Source organism: Catharus ustulatus, chromosome 1 (assembly GCF_009819885.2).
Source record: "Catharus ustulatus isolate bCatUst1 chromosome 1, bCatUst1.pri.v2, whole genome shotgun sequence".
Classification (NCBI taxonomy): domain Eukaryota; kingdom Metazoa; phylum Chordata; class Aves; order Passeriformes; family Turdidae; genus Catharus; species Catharus ustulatus.
Genome location: NC_046221.1, coordinates 154,104,246 through 154,116,870, shown reverse-complemented (window position 1 = coordinate 154,116,870; position 12,625 = coordinate 154,104,246). Strand labels below are relative to the sequence as shown.

The window sequence follows — 12,625 nt, the reverse complement described above, 5'->3', positions numbered from 1 at the left end:
GATTCTACTGCCTCACTGATCTTGTCAAGTAACTTCCTTTAGCTCTGTTCATCCTATTATGTGATTATGTGCAACTGCAGGTTCAGCAGGGGCAGTGATGATCCTGTTACAGAGATATTCCCAAGCAGAGTGGTGTAGGGTACCTTCTTTGCATCTTTTAAATATTCAAAAGCAGACCTCTTCAGAGCCCAGTTAAAAATCAAAATATATCACTCATGGCTTTTTAAGATCACTTGCTGTGCTACTACTGTTCATTATTTAAGTGCTGTGCAAGGTACAAATAGAGTTATAAGTATTATGAAAGTATTTCCTTTTTTCACATTATGCCTCAGCTTCCCTGCTGTGTGAACATTGATTATTTTCAGGTCAGTCAAAAAGATATGAAACTCTATACATCTTTGAAAACAGAGTCTACCCTGGCTTGTAGCCTTATAGTAGAAAATCCTCTGAGACTTCTGGAATTGGCCCCAGTAAGCTCTAGAACAAAAGGAGTAGCAATGAGGGACTCAAGTCTTATACATCTTTTCCATTCTTCTATAAACAAGAGCCCCAGATCAGTATGCCTCTCGAGTCAAAGTGCTTTACTCTTTGGAATGGTTCCAATCAGACCATCATGGGCCAGAAAAGGCAATTCTGCCCCCTCATAAGCTGTTGCTTTACCTGTAACATGTTTTCCATTATTCCCTTTGTCCAAATCAAATTATGTACTCATGAAATCTAATTGAAAGGCAAATTCTAGTACATTTGTTCTAAGGAGATCTGCTGAAGTGAGTGGAACAAGTCCTGAGCATTAGCAGAGATGGGTGACTGAACTAGGCTCATGAGGAAATTGGAAATGAATTTGCAAGCAAAGGTGACCACCTTGTCACTGCTTTCACTGTTGAAATGCACTTTTAAAATGTTCTGGAGGGATTTTTCTTTTTTTTTTCACCCTCTAACTTTCCTAGTATGTGTGCAATTACAGTCCAGGTCAAAGTCAAAAGTCAGTCAAAAAGGTTTGAAAAGTTGACCCTCCAACCTTCCACAGCTGATTTCAGTTGTCCTGCTGAACAATTCAGTTCTGAACTAGTCTCAATCTCATGTCAGCTCATCATGACACCTCTTAGGAGCTTGCACCAGAAAGCAGTTATCTCACTGATAAATTACTGCTTCTCTGATTTATCTTGGAGCAAAGGCAGAGAGTGTCTGGGGGAAGCTGCTGGTCCAGGGCAGCAGTAAAACAGGGTATGATAGATAGCAGGAAAACAGCAGTAAGGGCAAAGGGAGAATAGTGATACATGCAGAGCAACTAAGGAGTCTCAAATGCTGCCTTTGAAAAAGTAAAAGTAAGGGGTTATGTTTTAAGTCAGTAAAATCAGGAATGGTGACAAGCAAATTATCTGGAAATGATTACTCACTGTTTATAAACATGATGCAGCACTCAAATGATAAAACTGTGAGTTAAAGGAAACAAAAGGAAAATTTTTATCACAAAGGACCAAATTAAATGATAAAAAATCTTTATTATTGAGAGACATAGGAACCAAATGTACTATTAACTTGAGAAAGGCATCAGGAAAAGTTGTGCAGGTGCACTGAGTACACTTCCTCCAGCTTAGAGGATCCTGGAAGACAGGGAGATGCAAGGATCATGCAAATCATGCCCTACTTCTCACAAGCCTTGTCTAGACATCTACTTCTGGAAAAGGTTAAACAAAACTTCATCTGGAGCCAGGATATGCATTATTATTTAATCATGGCACATAAATTGCAAATTAATTCCCTGTACTATAGTAGAACAACATTCCAAATTCAGAAATACGGGAATATATAAAGCTGAAGTTTCTGCCAGATACTTTTGGTCTCTGTAGTGGTTTTGGTTTGCCAAATTGAAATTTCCCTGCTGTGAGATAGGATTAGGAGTAAGGCAAAACAGGCTCAAGTTTAAATGGTACAAAGAAGAACTTTATTACAAGAAACTATGAGAAAAAATAATAAAACTCAGAATAAAACTTTTAGAACACTCCTTCTCCCCCCACACACTTCCTTTTCTTTCACACTGACAATGTACAGCAAACCAATCAGTCAGTTTACCATCTGAAAGATGGTATGGTATGATCTGAAATCAGATCTCACTTTCAAACCTGCATGACTCTGGGGAGTGAGACATGCAGATCTGAGTCGAAGCATCACAATGAGATCAGGGAGTGTTGTATTAGTCAAACAACACTTGGATTTTAGGAAAATTTATTATGATGATAGTAAGAAAATACAATGTCTATCCCAGAATTTTCTGCAATCACAGATTGCTGGAGTGTGCAAAACTGTTTTGACAAAACACCACTGAATGCTTGCTGCACATTTGTACATTTGTACTGTTTTATCCTTCTACTTTTGCTGGAGCAGTCTCTGCTTTCCGTTACCCCAGAGAGTATCCTGAACGATGAACACTTGATCTGCCCTATTGTGGCTGTTCTGGTGTTGTTATGATCCTGTAGGCATCACCCATAACTGTCAGAGCCTTTGAAATCTCCACTAATAACAAGGATGAGATATTGGATAAAGATTCTGAGGCTGCAGAACTTTGCTCTGTCTCTAGTGCAGTCAGACATTTCCAGTTTCTTACTCTCTTTCCCAACCAATTCTGACTTCAATGGCGTTGGCCTTACAAACACACAGAGCACAGAGGTTGCTGACAGATAAACAATCCACTGCAATTTACACTGTCCAAGGATTCCACTCCTGTGTGGCTCTCTTGAGTTCATATGGAAAAGGAAGAAGCTGTGACACAGCTTCTACAGGGAAAGCAAGTTCAGCTCTTACATAACTTCAGCAAAGTCTGTGCACACAGGCACTGGCTGTGCAAGAATTTGGTTATCCTTTCAGCTTCCCCTGTTGAATGGTTCAGAATTCAGACTGTGCAAATTTGTGCTTTAGCATCAGTTGAAAATGAATGTATTCTATTTGGTTTATAATAATAACTATTATCACTGATATTAATAATACAACAACTATTATCACTGGTATTAATTCTTAGCTAACTGACAGTCTTTGTTTTCCTTAATATGGCTTGCTTCCCAAACTAAAGCCATGGAACAAATCACAAAGTTGCTCTTGCAGAAAAGGCAGTGCAAAAACAAATTGTTAATTACATTTGTAATCATTCCTGGCTAGAGCTCTGTGAGTCAATTTTTGGAAATATAATTTGTGGTTCAACCAGAGTTTAATGCCCCCAAATACTGCATATCTCATCCTCAAGGCAGAAACAATTTACAAAGTTGATGTCTTTACTTAAGATCCAAGACATTCTTTTATGCAAACTTTCCTAACTTCTATTTTTGCAGCCTACAAAGCTGTCTTCATCTCTCTTTCATTTTTTTAAGCAGATATTTTTTGCTTCTCCTGTCTAATCAAATCCTGTTTGTTGTTCATTGCAGATTGCAGCTCAGGCAGTGTTATTTATGTGCATGAACACTGCAGGAATCTTCATTAGCTACCTGTCAGACAGAGCACAGCGTCAAGCCTTCCTGGAGACCAGGAGATGTGTGGAAGCCAGACTGAGACTAGAGACAGAAAACCAGCGACAGGTATGGTCACCAGGAAAAGCATTCCTGGTTTTGCATTGACTGGTATTGATAATTAGACAAGAGCAGGCTTTTGTAGCCTTGCTGGCTCCAGTGTGGCACCACCTGATTTGTGCAGGTTAAGCAAGTTTTGTGCTGTTACTGTGCTGGTGTATATTGAGTTCACACAGCATCTAAAAGACGGAAACAGGATGAATAGAGTGGCTGTTCATCCTTTCCCACGGAGGAGGCCATAAAATGAAACAGCAACTGGCAGGTGTTTAAATATGCTTCTTTACACAAGAGGGGTTAAGCTGGGGAACTTCCTGTGTTCTGGATATTAAAACTTGCATTAGTCAAGTGAAAGATGCAATCCTGTGCCATGTGCTCTGGGATGGCTCTTCCTGAGCAGGGAGGCTGGACCAGAGGTCCCACTGTGGTCCCTTCCAATCTGACTGCTTCTGTGAGTCTGTCAAAGCTAAGCAAATTAATGGAAGTGAACTCTAAAATACCAGACCATCCCTTCAGGCTCAGAGATGGATTTTTGCAGCTGAGAGGCCACTGCAGCAAGGCATCACTATTCTGTCTCTCTGTTCTAAATCTCTTGAAAAATTAACTTTTGGCCACTGTGTGCATTAGCATACTGGGTTAGGTGCACTTATGATCTGAGCAGGTATGGTTGATCTTAGGTAATCATCTTTTGTAATCCAAAATAAGTATAGAAAAAAAAAGAAGTTTTCTGCTTATTATTTTGCACCAAGGGAGCAGCATCCAAATCATATATGTTACATTGCTGTATCATTCTAAGATGAATTTAGCCTTTCATTTTGCCCTGCTGTATAAATATGTATATGAATTCTCAAATTTATTTCATTTGCTCCCTGAAAATCATACTCTTAAACAAAGTTTATAGGAAGATGTCCTATTCTGGACTTTACTGATTAATGACTCAGTACACATGACTGTGTTGAGTAATGCCAAGTCATCTCTGCCAGAACATCACTGCAGCCACTGCTGACTGAAAAGACTTTGAGGGATGTTATCTAGGATGCTTTGTTCTTTTTTTAACCGCAGGATGATATTTTCATGACTTTTGGGGATTTTGGGTTATTTGGGTTTTTTTTCCTTTTTCTTCTTGCCTAATTTTTCATAAATCATGATTTTGTAAGCTTTACTTTGACCATAGTTTTCTTGAGTTCATTGTAAAAAACTTTATAACACTAACAAAAGAATCCTTTGTTGCCTTGTCCCATACTATTCTGAGGTTATCCCATTAGAAATGTTTTATCGTCTCATGTAAAAGGAAGTTAGTGCAAAGGCAAATATTTTGAGAAATCCAATTTTGCTGAACTTGTATTATCCACTAGAAAAATGAAAACAGACATTTTTCCTTTTGAGTGGGAAGATTATTTTTTTTGTCTTTTTTTTGGTCTTTTTTTTTTCTTTTTCTTTTGAGAGGGGGGAAGTAGTGGTTGGATCTGAAATATTTGTTTTTATTAAGCCATGTTGAACAGTGAATTTTGTCTTGGCCCTGTGCTTTGTAAGATTTCAGGGCTGTGTTGTTCCCTGAGGGCAGAACTTCCTGGAGTATTACCTCACTGCAGCTGAGATTCACCTGTGACCAAACAAAGTAGTGTGTCACAGGCATCATATGACTGGAAATGCATAAGGGGAAGTGTCCTTGGGCCAAGGAAAATGCCCACAGGAGAAAAATACAGACAACAGGACATCAAATGAAAGATCTCTTCTAAAATTTAATTTCATAATGGACTAACTCAACATTTTGAAATACAGCATTTTAAAATATTTCTGATTAATTTTCTTGGAACTTTTTAATTTTTTTATTATGCACATTGCTATATATAAAAATGTTTAATAAAGTTTCAGCTTTTCATTTGTATTTGGAACGGCAACATTACAAAAATTATTCCAATACTGGGACATCTTGAGGAATGGAGAGCCTGTTTCCCTCATCATTCTATTTTTTCCATTTGCTTCTGAGGCAGCATCTCATTTAAGCAATTTTTAAACCTATCTGCCTAAAGAAGACTGACAAGGTCATATTTTAGGTGACCACTTTTTTTAGCAGCTTGTTCATGCTCACTTAATGAGTACACAGGGAGTAATTCAGTGACCACTAGCATTTTTCTGTCTTGAGGACAAATATTGCATGATACATGGAATTTGTAGTTCAGATGAATTTAAAAAAACTTAATACCTGTTAATGGATAACACATTTTTAAAAGTAAGAATTAAAGTTTACTAAATTAATTCAATTACTTTAATTTCCTATGAAGGGGGAGAAAGAGTTGGGAAAAGAGTGTGCAGGATGATACTTGTGATGTGGCTTCTGAAAATTTCTAGAAATATTGTTGAGGAACAAAAATTTTCAGAGAAAATAGAGGAATAATTATTTGTGTGATTCTTCCAGACAATAATTCCAGGAATTCAAAATTTATTCCACTTCAATTATTTTCTCTTCACTTCCCATAAACTGTGTAAACTAAAGGGTACTTACAGCAAGGACGGGTTTTTTGTTGCTTTCACTGGTGGTACTGCTACATTTCACAGTAGGGGATGACAATTTAAACCCCTTGAGGCTTCCTTCATCCTCACACATCTGCTTCTTAAACTGAAAGTAATAGAAAATTAAAATGTATTGACATGTCATATGTATGGCATGTCACGTGAAGTGTGACAGCTTGCCAGGAAGAACCTGTAAGGTTTTTCTCCTTTACGTTTTTTAAATCAGAAGACCAGTAAAATTAAAGTAAGAACAAAACAATATTAATTTTAAACTACAAAGAGTGGTATGCTTGTCCATAAACAATTACAGAATGAGGCTCCAATTTTGTATAATCATGGAAGTTATATGAAAGCTTTAAATATACTTCTATTCATTACTGTGTATTGTGAAAACCAAGAAATTAAGTTTCTGCTCTCCCAAAATGACCCTTCCAATTTCTCAATATCCCTTGGATTCATAATCTCTACTCTTCTGTCATTGTAATAATGATAAATTTTATTGCTCTCATTATGCAGTGTTGTGCAATGCCTAAGAGAGCCAGTCATGGAGAGTCACTCAGTTGTGAGCCAAAAATTTTATAATCTGTGTTTTAGAGAAAAGCAAGAGGTACCATTAGAAATGTGGAGCCATACAGGGAAACAATAATACTGACAAGGCAGGATCTCTCTTTGTCAGAGGTTTTTAAGGACCCTCTAATAAGTATTTGTGGATTTTCTGGAATACAAATATAAACTTTCTACTGTCAGCTTATGCTGCTTGTGAAAAACAAGAGATTATTCTGTATTTCTGGAAATATTTCATATATATGAGCTGATTTTTTATTTTTTTTTTCAGTGAAAGCAGTTTCAGTCATTCACTTGCAACCATTGCATAAGGAGCAATGAAAATAGGAGGAGAAATCATAAAAATCTGACTAGGGAGGAAAAAGCTTTTTTGTTGCTCTTTATGTTACTCTGACCTAGAATTTAGATGTCATGTGTTTCCCCGATATTATTTTCCATCAGTGTCTCCCTTTTTGGGTTTTCAAGGTTCAAGAATTCCTTGTGCTATTTCATTTTTGCTGTGAAGTTTTCCAGTTTGACAGTCAAGGCCATTTTGTTGTTCAGAAGTGTCTGGGCCTGTGGTGTCTGCAAATCTGAATTAGCTCTATAGGTTCCTTTTCCACTGAAAATATCTTCAGGTGCAAGTTCAGCTTTTACACCAATTACAATTCGTTCAGGAACTGCACATGAAGGAATAGAATCCAGTGCAGACCTGGATGACGCAAAAGACTTTATGGAGCCTGGCTGATCCAGGGCAACCTGACTCCAGCTTTGAAGTGACTCAGTTTCCAGTGTCTGCCTCCAAAAGTCTATATACAATAAAGCTCCTACATATTTTTTTTCATTCTGCCTCGTCCATCTCCATTTACTCTCAATAAGACTTGTAGACAAAATTTTTGTGCTTCAGAAAGTCAAGAATTTTAGTTGTATTTTCAGATCATCATGAATCTGATTTCCTATCATTATCTTTTTGTTTTTAGGCATCTGGGATGGTTAAAAGCACATATTAGCATTTTTAATTACAATGAATTCCCTAATTCTAATTACTCTATTATGAAAATGAACAGCAGTGTGGCTACAAAGGAGAATTACTCCAGCAGTCATTGCTAATGATGTTTATGCACTTACCTGTATGATATTATCTGTGTGAGACCATTTGGAAATCCCAGCACCTGTGAGACTGAGGGAACATCTGTGTCCACTTATTCCCTAATTTTCATTTAAGAATTAGAATTTTTGTGAAAATCCAAAACATTTCAGAGCTTGACATAGTTAAAGGAGTTGATGAGTACCAGAAAGACTTTATCATCAAAAGATGAAAATATCAGAGAATATCTGCAGGAGGCGGCACAGACAAATGTGTTGTAAAAACAGCCTCTGTTTAGCAGCTATTGATAAAATAATGAATTTAAATATCTTCTAATGACTTGTAGTCAGCGGCCCGTTCTTAAGAGATGTATTTATGTCAAGCAACCAAATATGGCCACCAATAAAATGTCCTCCAATTCTGTTTTCAAGACATGAGTAAAATCAAAGACGAGGCTCTCAGTTTTCATAAACCCATTTTTTTCCAACAATATCATAACTTTCTACTACCTATTTGAAATTTTGGTTTAATACTTTAATTTGATATCTACATGTTTCAAAAATGTTGACAACCAGTGCTATATTTTTAATGAATACTTCAAAGACACTGTTTGTTTTTAGCTTGATTTTGTTGCAAGGACACAGCAGGTAATTCTGCTTTTGTCATATCTAGGCAATGAAAACAGATAGTCTAATTCTCTAAAACAGCTACTTAAAATCCCTCCAAACCAATGAGTATGTAATTTCCCTCACTGTGAAAATGCTGTGAAATTTTCTTAATGAAGAACAGAAACTGCACTAAATTTATTTTTCATTTCTATTTCTCAGGATACAAAATCCCAAAGTTTTAAATGAATGACATATTAAATCCAGACACATATTGAAATGATGATTTTATGAAGAATTGCATTCAATATAGCTCAGGTGTCCTAACCTCCTCTTTCTCCAATCTTTACTTGAAATTTTTTTAATATTTTAAACCCTGAAATTCTACAATTTAATTATGAAGAGCCTCTCAGATAACTTTGTCGTGCTGTCTTATCCTGTACCTCACAGACATATGTCAAGTAATACATATCTGAAAACAATTATTGTGCAGTGAAGTCAGGAATATTGTTGTGCAATAAAAATTGTGTAGGAATATTTGACTAAATGAAGCAGCAAATGAAGCCTTACAAGAACTAGACAGGGAAAATCACAAAAGTTAAATAGCTAAAGTTATAGCTAGAAGACAATAAAAATCAATCCAGCCCTTACCCCTTCTCTTGTAATAAGATCACAACATTACAGGACAGCTAGCCATAGAAAAGGCATTAAATAATAATAAGTTGTTAACCTGTATTTTACTAACATGAATAACCTGGGGTCTGGACTAATGTTCAAAAAAACCAATGTATATCCTCTCTGAAATATTTTGTTTGCATTATTTCTAGTAGATTTAGAGCACCTCATAGCATTTTATAAAGAAATTGTTTGAGATCAGAGGAGAAAACAGCCCATATCTGTTTGACTTTTGCATTCATCCTCTGGAGAGACATTCGTTCTTGTTCTCAGTGAAGCAGGTTATGCATCATTCATGAAGAGAAAACTCTTTGCCTCTTGTGCAGAGCTCACCTGCAAGGCTGCTCTGCCCCTGCTGTGATAAACTATTGGGAGGGAGTGAACTCAAATCAGAAACAAATCCTCTAGGTTTTAAGTCTTGACAAGCCAAATGGAGAGAACTATTCCAGTTTTATCACTACATTTGTGCAGTTTCAGTGCAGATACCTAGTTCTAGACGTTTACTAAATCCACAACACATTACAGTAATTTCACGATTATAAGCCGCACCATTTTGACTAAAATTTTTGTCCAAACCCGAAGTGCGGCTTATAATCAGGTGTGGCTTATATATGGACAAAGAATGAAAAGTTGCTGTTTTAATTTGGAGGACAGGTGTCTGCTGAGAAAGGCAGGAGTTTCTCTTTGAAATGGAGAATGTAAATCCCCTCCCTCCAAATTATTATAATTTTGAAATCAAGGGGCTTTCAGGCAAAGATATGGGAATTAGGAATAACAGTTCTTTACTAGGGAAATCAAAATAGAAATTCAGTACTACAAAGAAACAAACTCCAAACCCTGACAAAGTCAGAGTACAACCTGACACCCTGTCAGGCAGGGTGTTGGCAGCAGTCCCATTAAATGGTGGCTGCATCCTCCTGCAGTGACAGATGTGGCTCAGTTGGAGCAGTGCTCCTGTACAAGGTGCAGTTTCCCTCCGGAGGTCCAGTGGTGATGTGCAGAAATCTGGTTTTCCTCTGGAATCCAGTGGAGAAAGCAGCTCCCTTAGTGTCCCAAAACCTCTGTTTTTATCTTGGTAAGCAATGTTGGGCTCTTCCCCCTGGCTGGAGCAACTTCCAATGGGATGCAGTAATTTTATCAGTCACACAGTGGGACTCAATGGCCATTAGCAGAAAATGTCTGGCTGGAGGAAGGATGGGTTGTGAAAAGATAAAGAACAATGCCCTGCCTGGTTTCAATGGATGGCCCATTAGCAGATAATATCTGCCATGGAGATAAGGATCACTGTCCCCACCCTCAACAGATGGTGATAGAATAGATACCTTTTATCACACGCTGTTGTAAAGTGCGGCTTATAATCAGGTGCGGCTTATAATCGTGAAAATACTTTAGCTGGACTGTTTAAATACCTCTCCAAGACAGTCCTCAGCAAGCAGGCTCCTTTCTCTGAAGAAATAGCCTCAAATTCATCGGAATTTCCACAGAAATAAAGGCCTTTCTTAATATCTTCCTTAATGCTTATGAAAATGTTCTTGGGAATCCAAGGCACTGGCAGAGGCTGGAGGCAGCAGAGCAGGGGGGAGCAAGCACTGCCTGCTTCAGTTTGCAGGGAATGCTCAGGCTGGTGTCAAACCTGATCCACTGGGCTTCCAGGCTTCCTTGTTCCCATCAAGGTGGGACAAAGATGGGCATCTGCAAGTTTTAATTATGGGTCGAGTCAGATCGGTGGGGACAAAGAAGAAAAACTTTTCTACGTTAAATGATGCAATGGGAAGAGTCCCTAAGAGAATACCCTGCAGACAATTCCTCCCTGCAAGTCCTGCCCCTGGCTTACTGATCACCTACATTCCAGGTAATTTCTTTCTCATAGGGGATCCCACAAATCCAGTAAACCTCATTTTGAAAGTCAAAGCAGTTTGGATATTGTTTTATTTGATTTGCATAAAGGATTAGAGCTCACCACCTGAAAGGACCATTTGTGCAGGTGAGAAGAGGATAGTTTTGTTTTCTAGGTATTATCACACATTCTGTCTTTCTAGTATGAGTATATCAGGGCTTTAAAATAAGGAGATAGCCCTTAGTCTTCAGAACAATCTGCTGTTGCCATATTTTGTCTCTTTTGCCTGTTATATTTGGAAAAACTGTAATTCTGCCTTAATCTCTTTTTCCATTAAAGACCTGCTCCGTTTGACCATTTGTTTCCTTCTACCACTACTTCCAGAGGACTTTTTTTCACACTTTCCCCTGAAACAATATCTATTTGGCTTTAAGAAGCTCTCTGCAGATTGATGAACTCTGATTTCTTTTTTTGTTTTGTATTGTTTTTAATTTTTTAAAGCAGCTTACATGTTATGTAGGTTTTATCAAGCTCTTACAAATCTAGAATTTAATCAACTGTCAGTATTTTGCAGCTTCTAAAATAAGAGCAGATTGATCTGGGATTGGAAAGGACACTTTAAGAGGGTTAAGCTCCATAAAATCTAGTGTGTATATATATATATACACACATATATATGTGTATATATATATATATATATAGAAATACATGGTGGTAGGAATATGAAAATCCCTCTAATTTGGTATGAGGATAAAGTTCAGATTTTGTTTTTAAATAAAAGAATAATCTAAATTTTAGAGAGCACATGGTCTTTACAAAAATAGTTTGATGTGCTTCATATTTAAAAGTTATGATCACAATAGCTGAGGCTTTATTTTTAAAGGGCAAAAAAATATATTCACAATAAAAAAAAAAAATAAAAACTATGTTAACCTCTGGTTAGATATTACATTTTAGCCCCTTTTTTCCTCTTGATAAAGATCAATTTGTTGACTGTAAGATTCTAAGTAAAGCTTCACATTTATCCAGAATTTCTTTCATCTTAGTACTTTTCTCTAAAAAACTGTAGTCCCCACAGAATTTTTTTTTCTTCATGTTGCTCCATTAGCACTTAGAGGAACAAATTCTAAGTATAATATATTGGTTAATCCAAAGAATAAAGGAATGTGAAAAGCTTATATTGTTCTTCACAATCTATTTCCATATTCTGATTTAGTAGGTGATCTGTTTTCTAAATCAAATAACAGACTTCCTTATTGTTGGGGAGAAGAAGAATTATTTACATGCACTTATGATTTTGTAGATACCAGGATGTATATTTACTACACCTTCTCACAAAACGCCCCATTACTTAACCCATTTGTGATAGAAATCCAAACATTGGTAAGTCAGATTTTAGATATTGTGCCTTTACATTCACTGCTGGTCTTTGTTTCTTTTCCTCAAAGCATAACCTCCACATTTTTTTTCAAGTAGAAATCTTAAGGCAAAATCAAGACAAAAATTATCTGCTGCCTTCTCTTCCATTTCTTGCAAATCCAGAGTGGTCACATGGATTCAAACAGAATAATGAGATTTATAGCCAATGACAGAAGATAGGAGTCAGACCCTGAAGTGCAATTCATACAGGGGAAAAATCCCAGTCAGATCTTCAGGCATGGGAGCTTTCACTGGAATAAATTATTGAGGAGGAAACCTCCTTACTAGTAGATGGATTTTGGAGTGATTAAGGATAAAACTCCTGTGTGGTACTTTGATCTCTAAACCAAGTTGTTCAAATGTTGTGCTGGTCAGTAGTGAATGAGACTGA

At 37.0% G+C, this 12,625-nt stretch overlaps 1 protein-coding gene across 2 annotated transcripts in view; it reads left to right on the top strand.

Annotated features, from left to right (window-relative positions):
- Nucleotides 1-12,625, top strand: part of LOC116997784 (adenylate cyclase type 8) — a 120,293-nt gene that overhangs the window by 27,371 nt on the left and 80,297 nt on the right. For both annotated transcript variants that reach the window (XM_033062894.1, XM_033062885.1), the window contains exon 2: nucleotides 3,417-3,566. In XM_033062894.1, coding sequence (XP_032918785.1) covers nucleotides 3,417-3,566 — 150 coding nt within the window. The remainder of the gene's footprint in view (nucleotides 1-3,416; nucleotides 3,567-12,625) is intronic.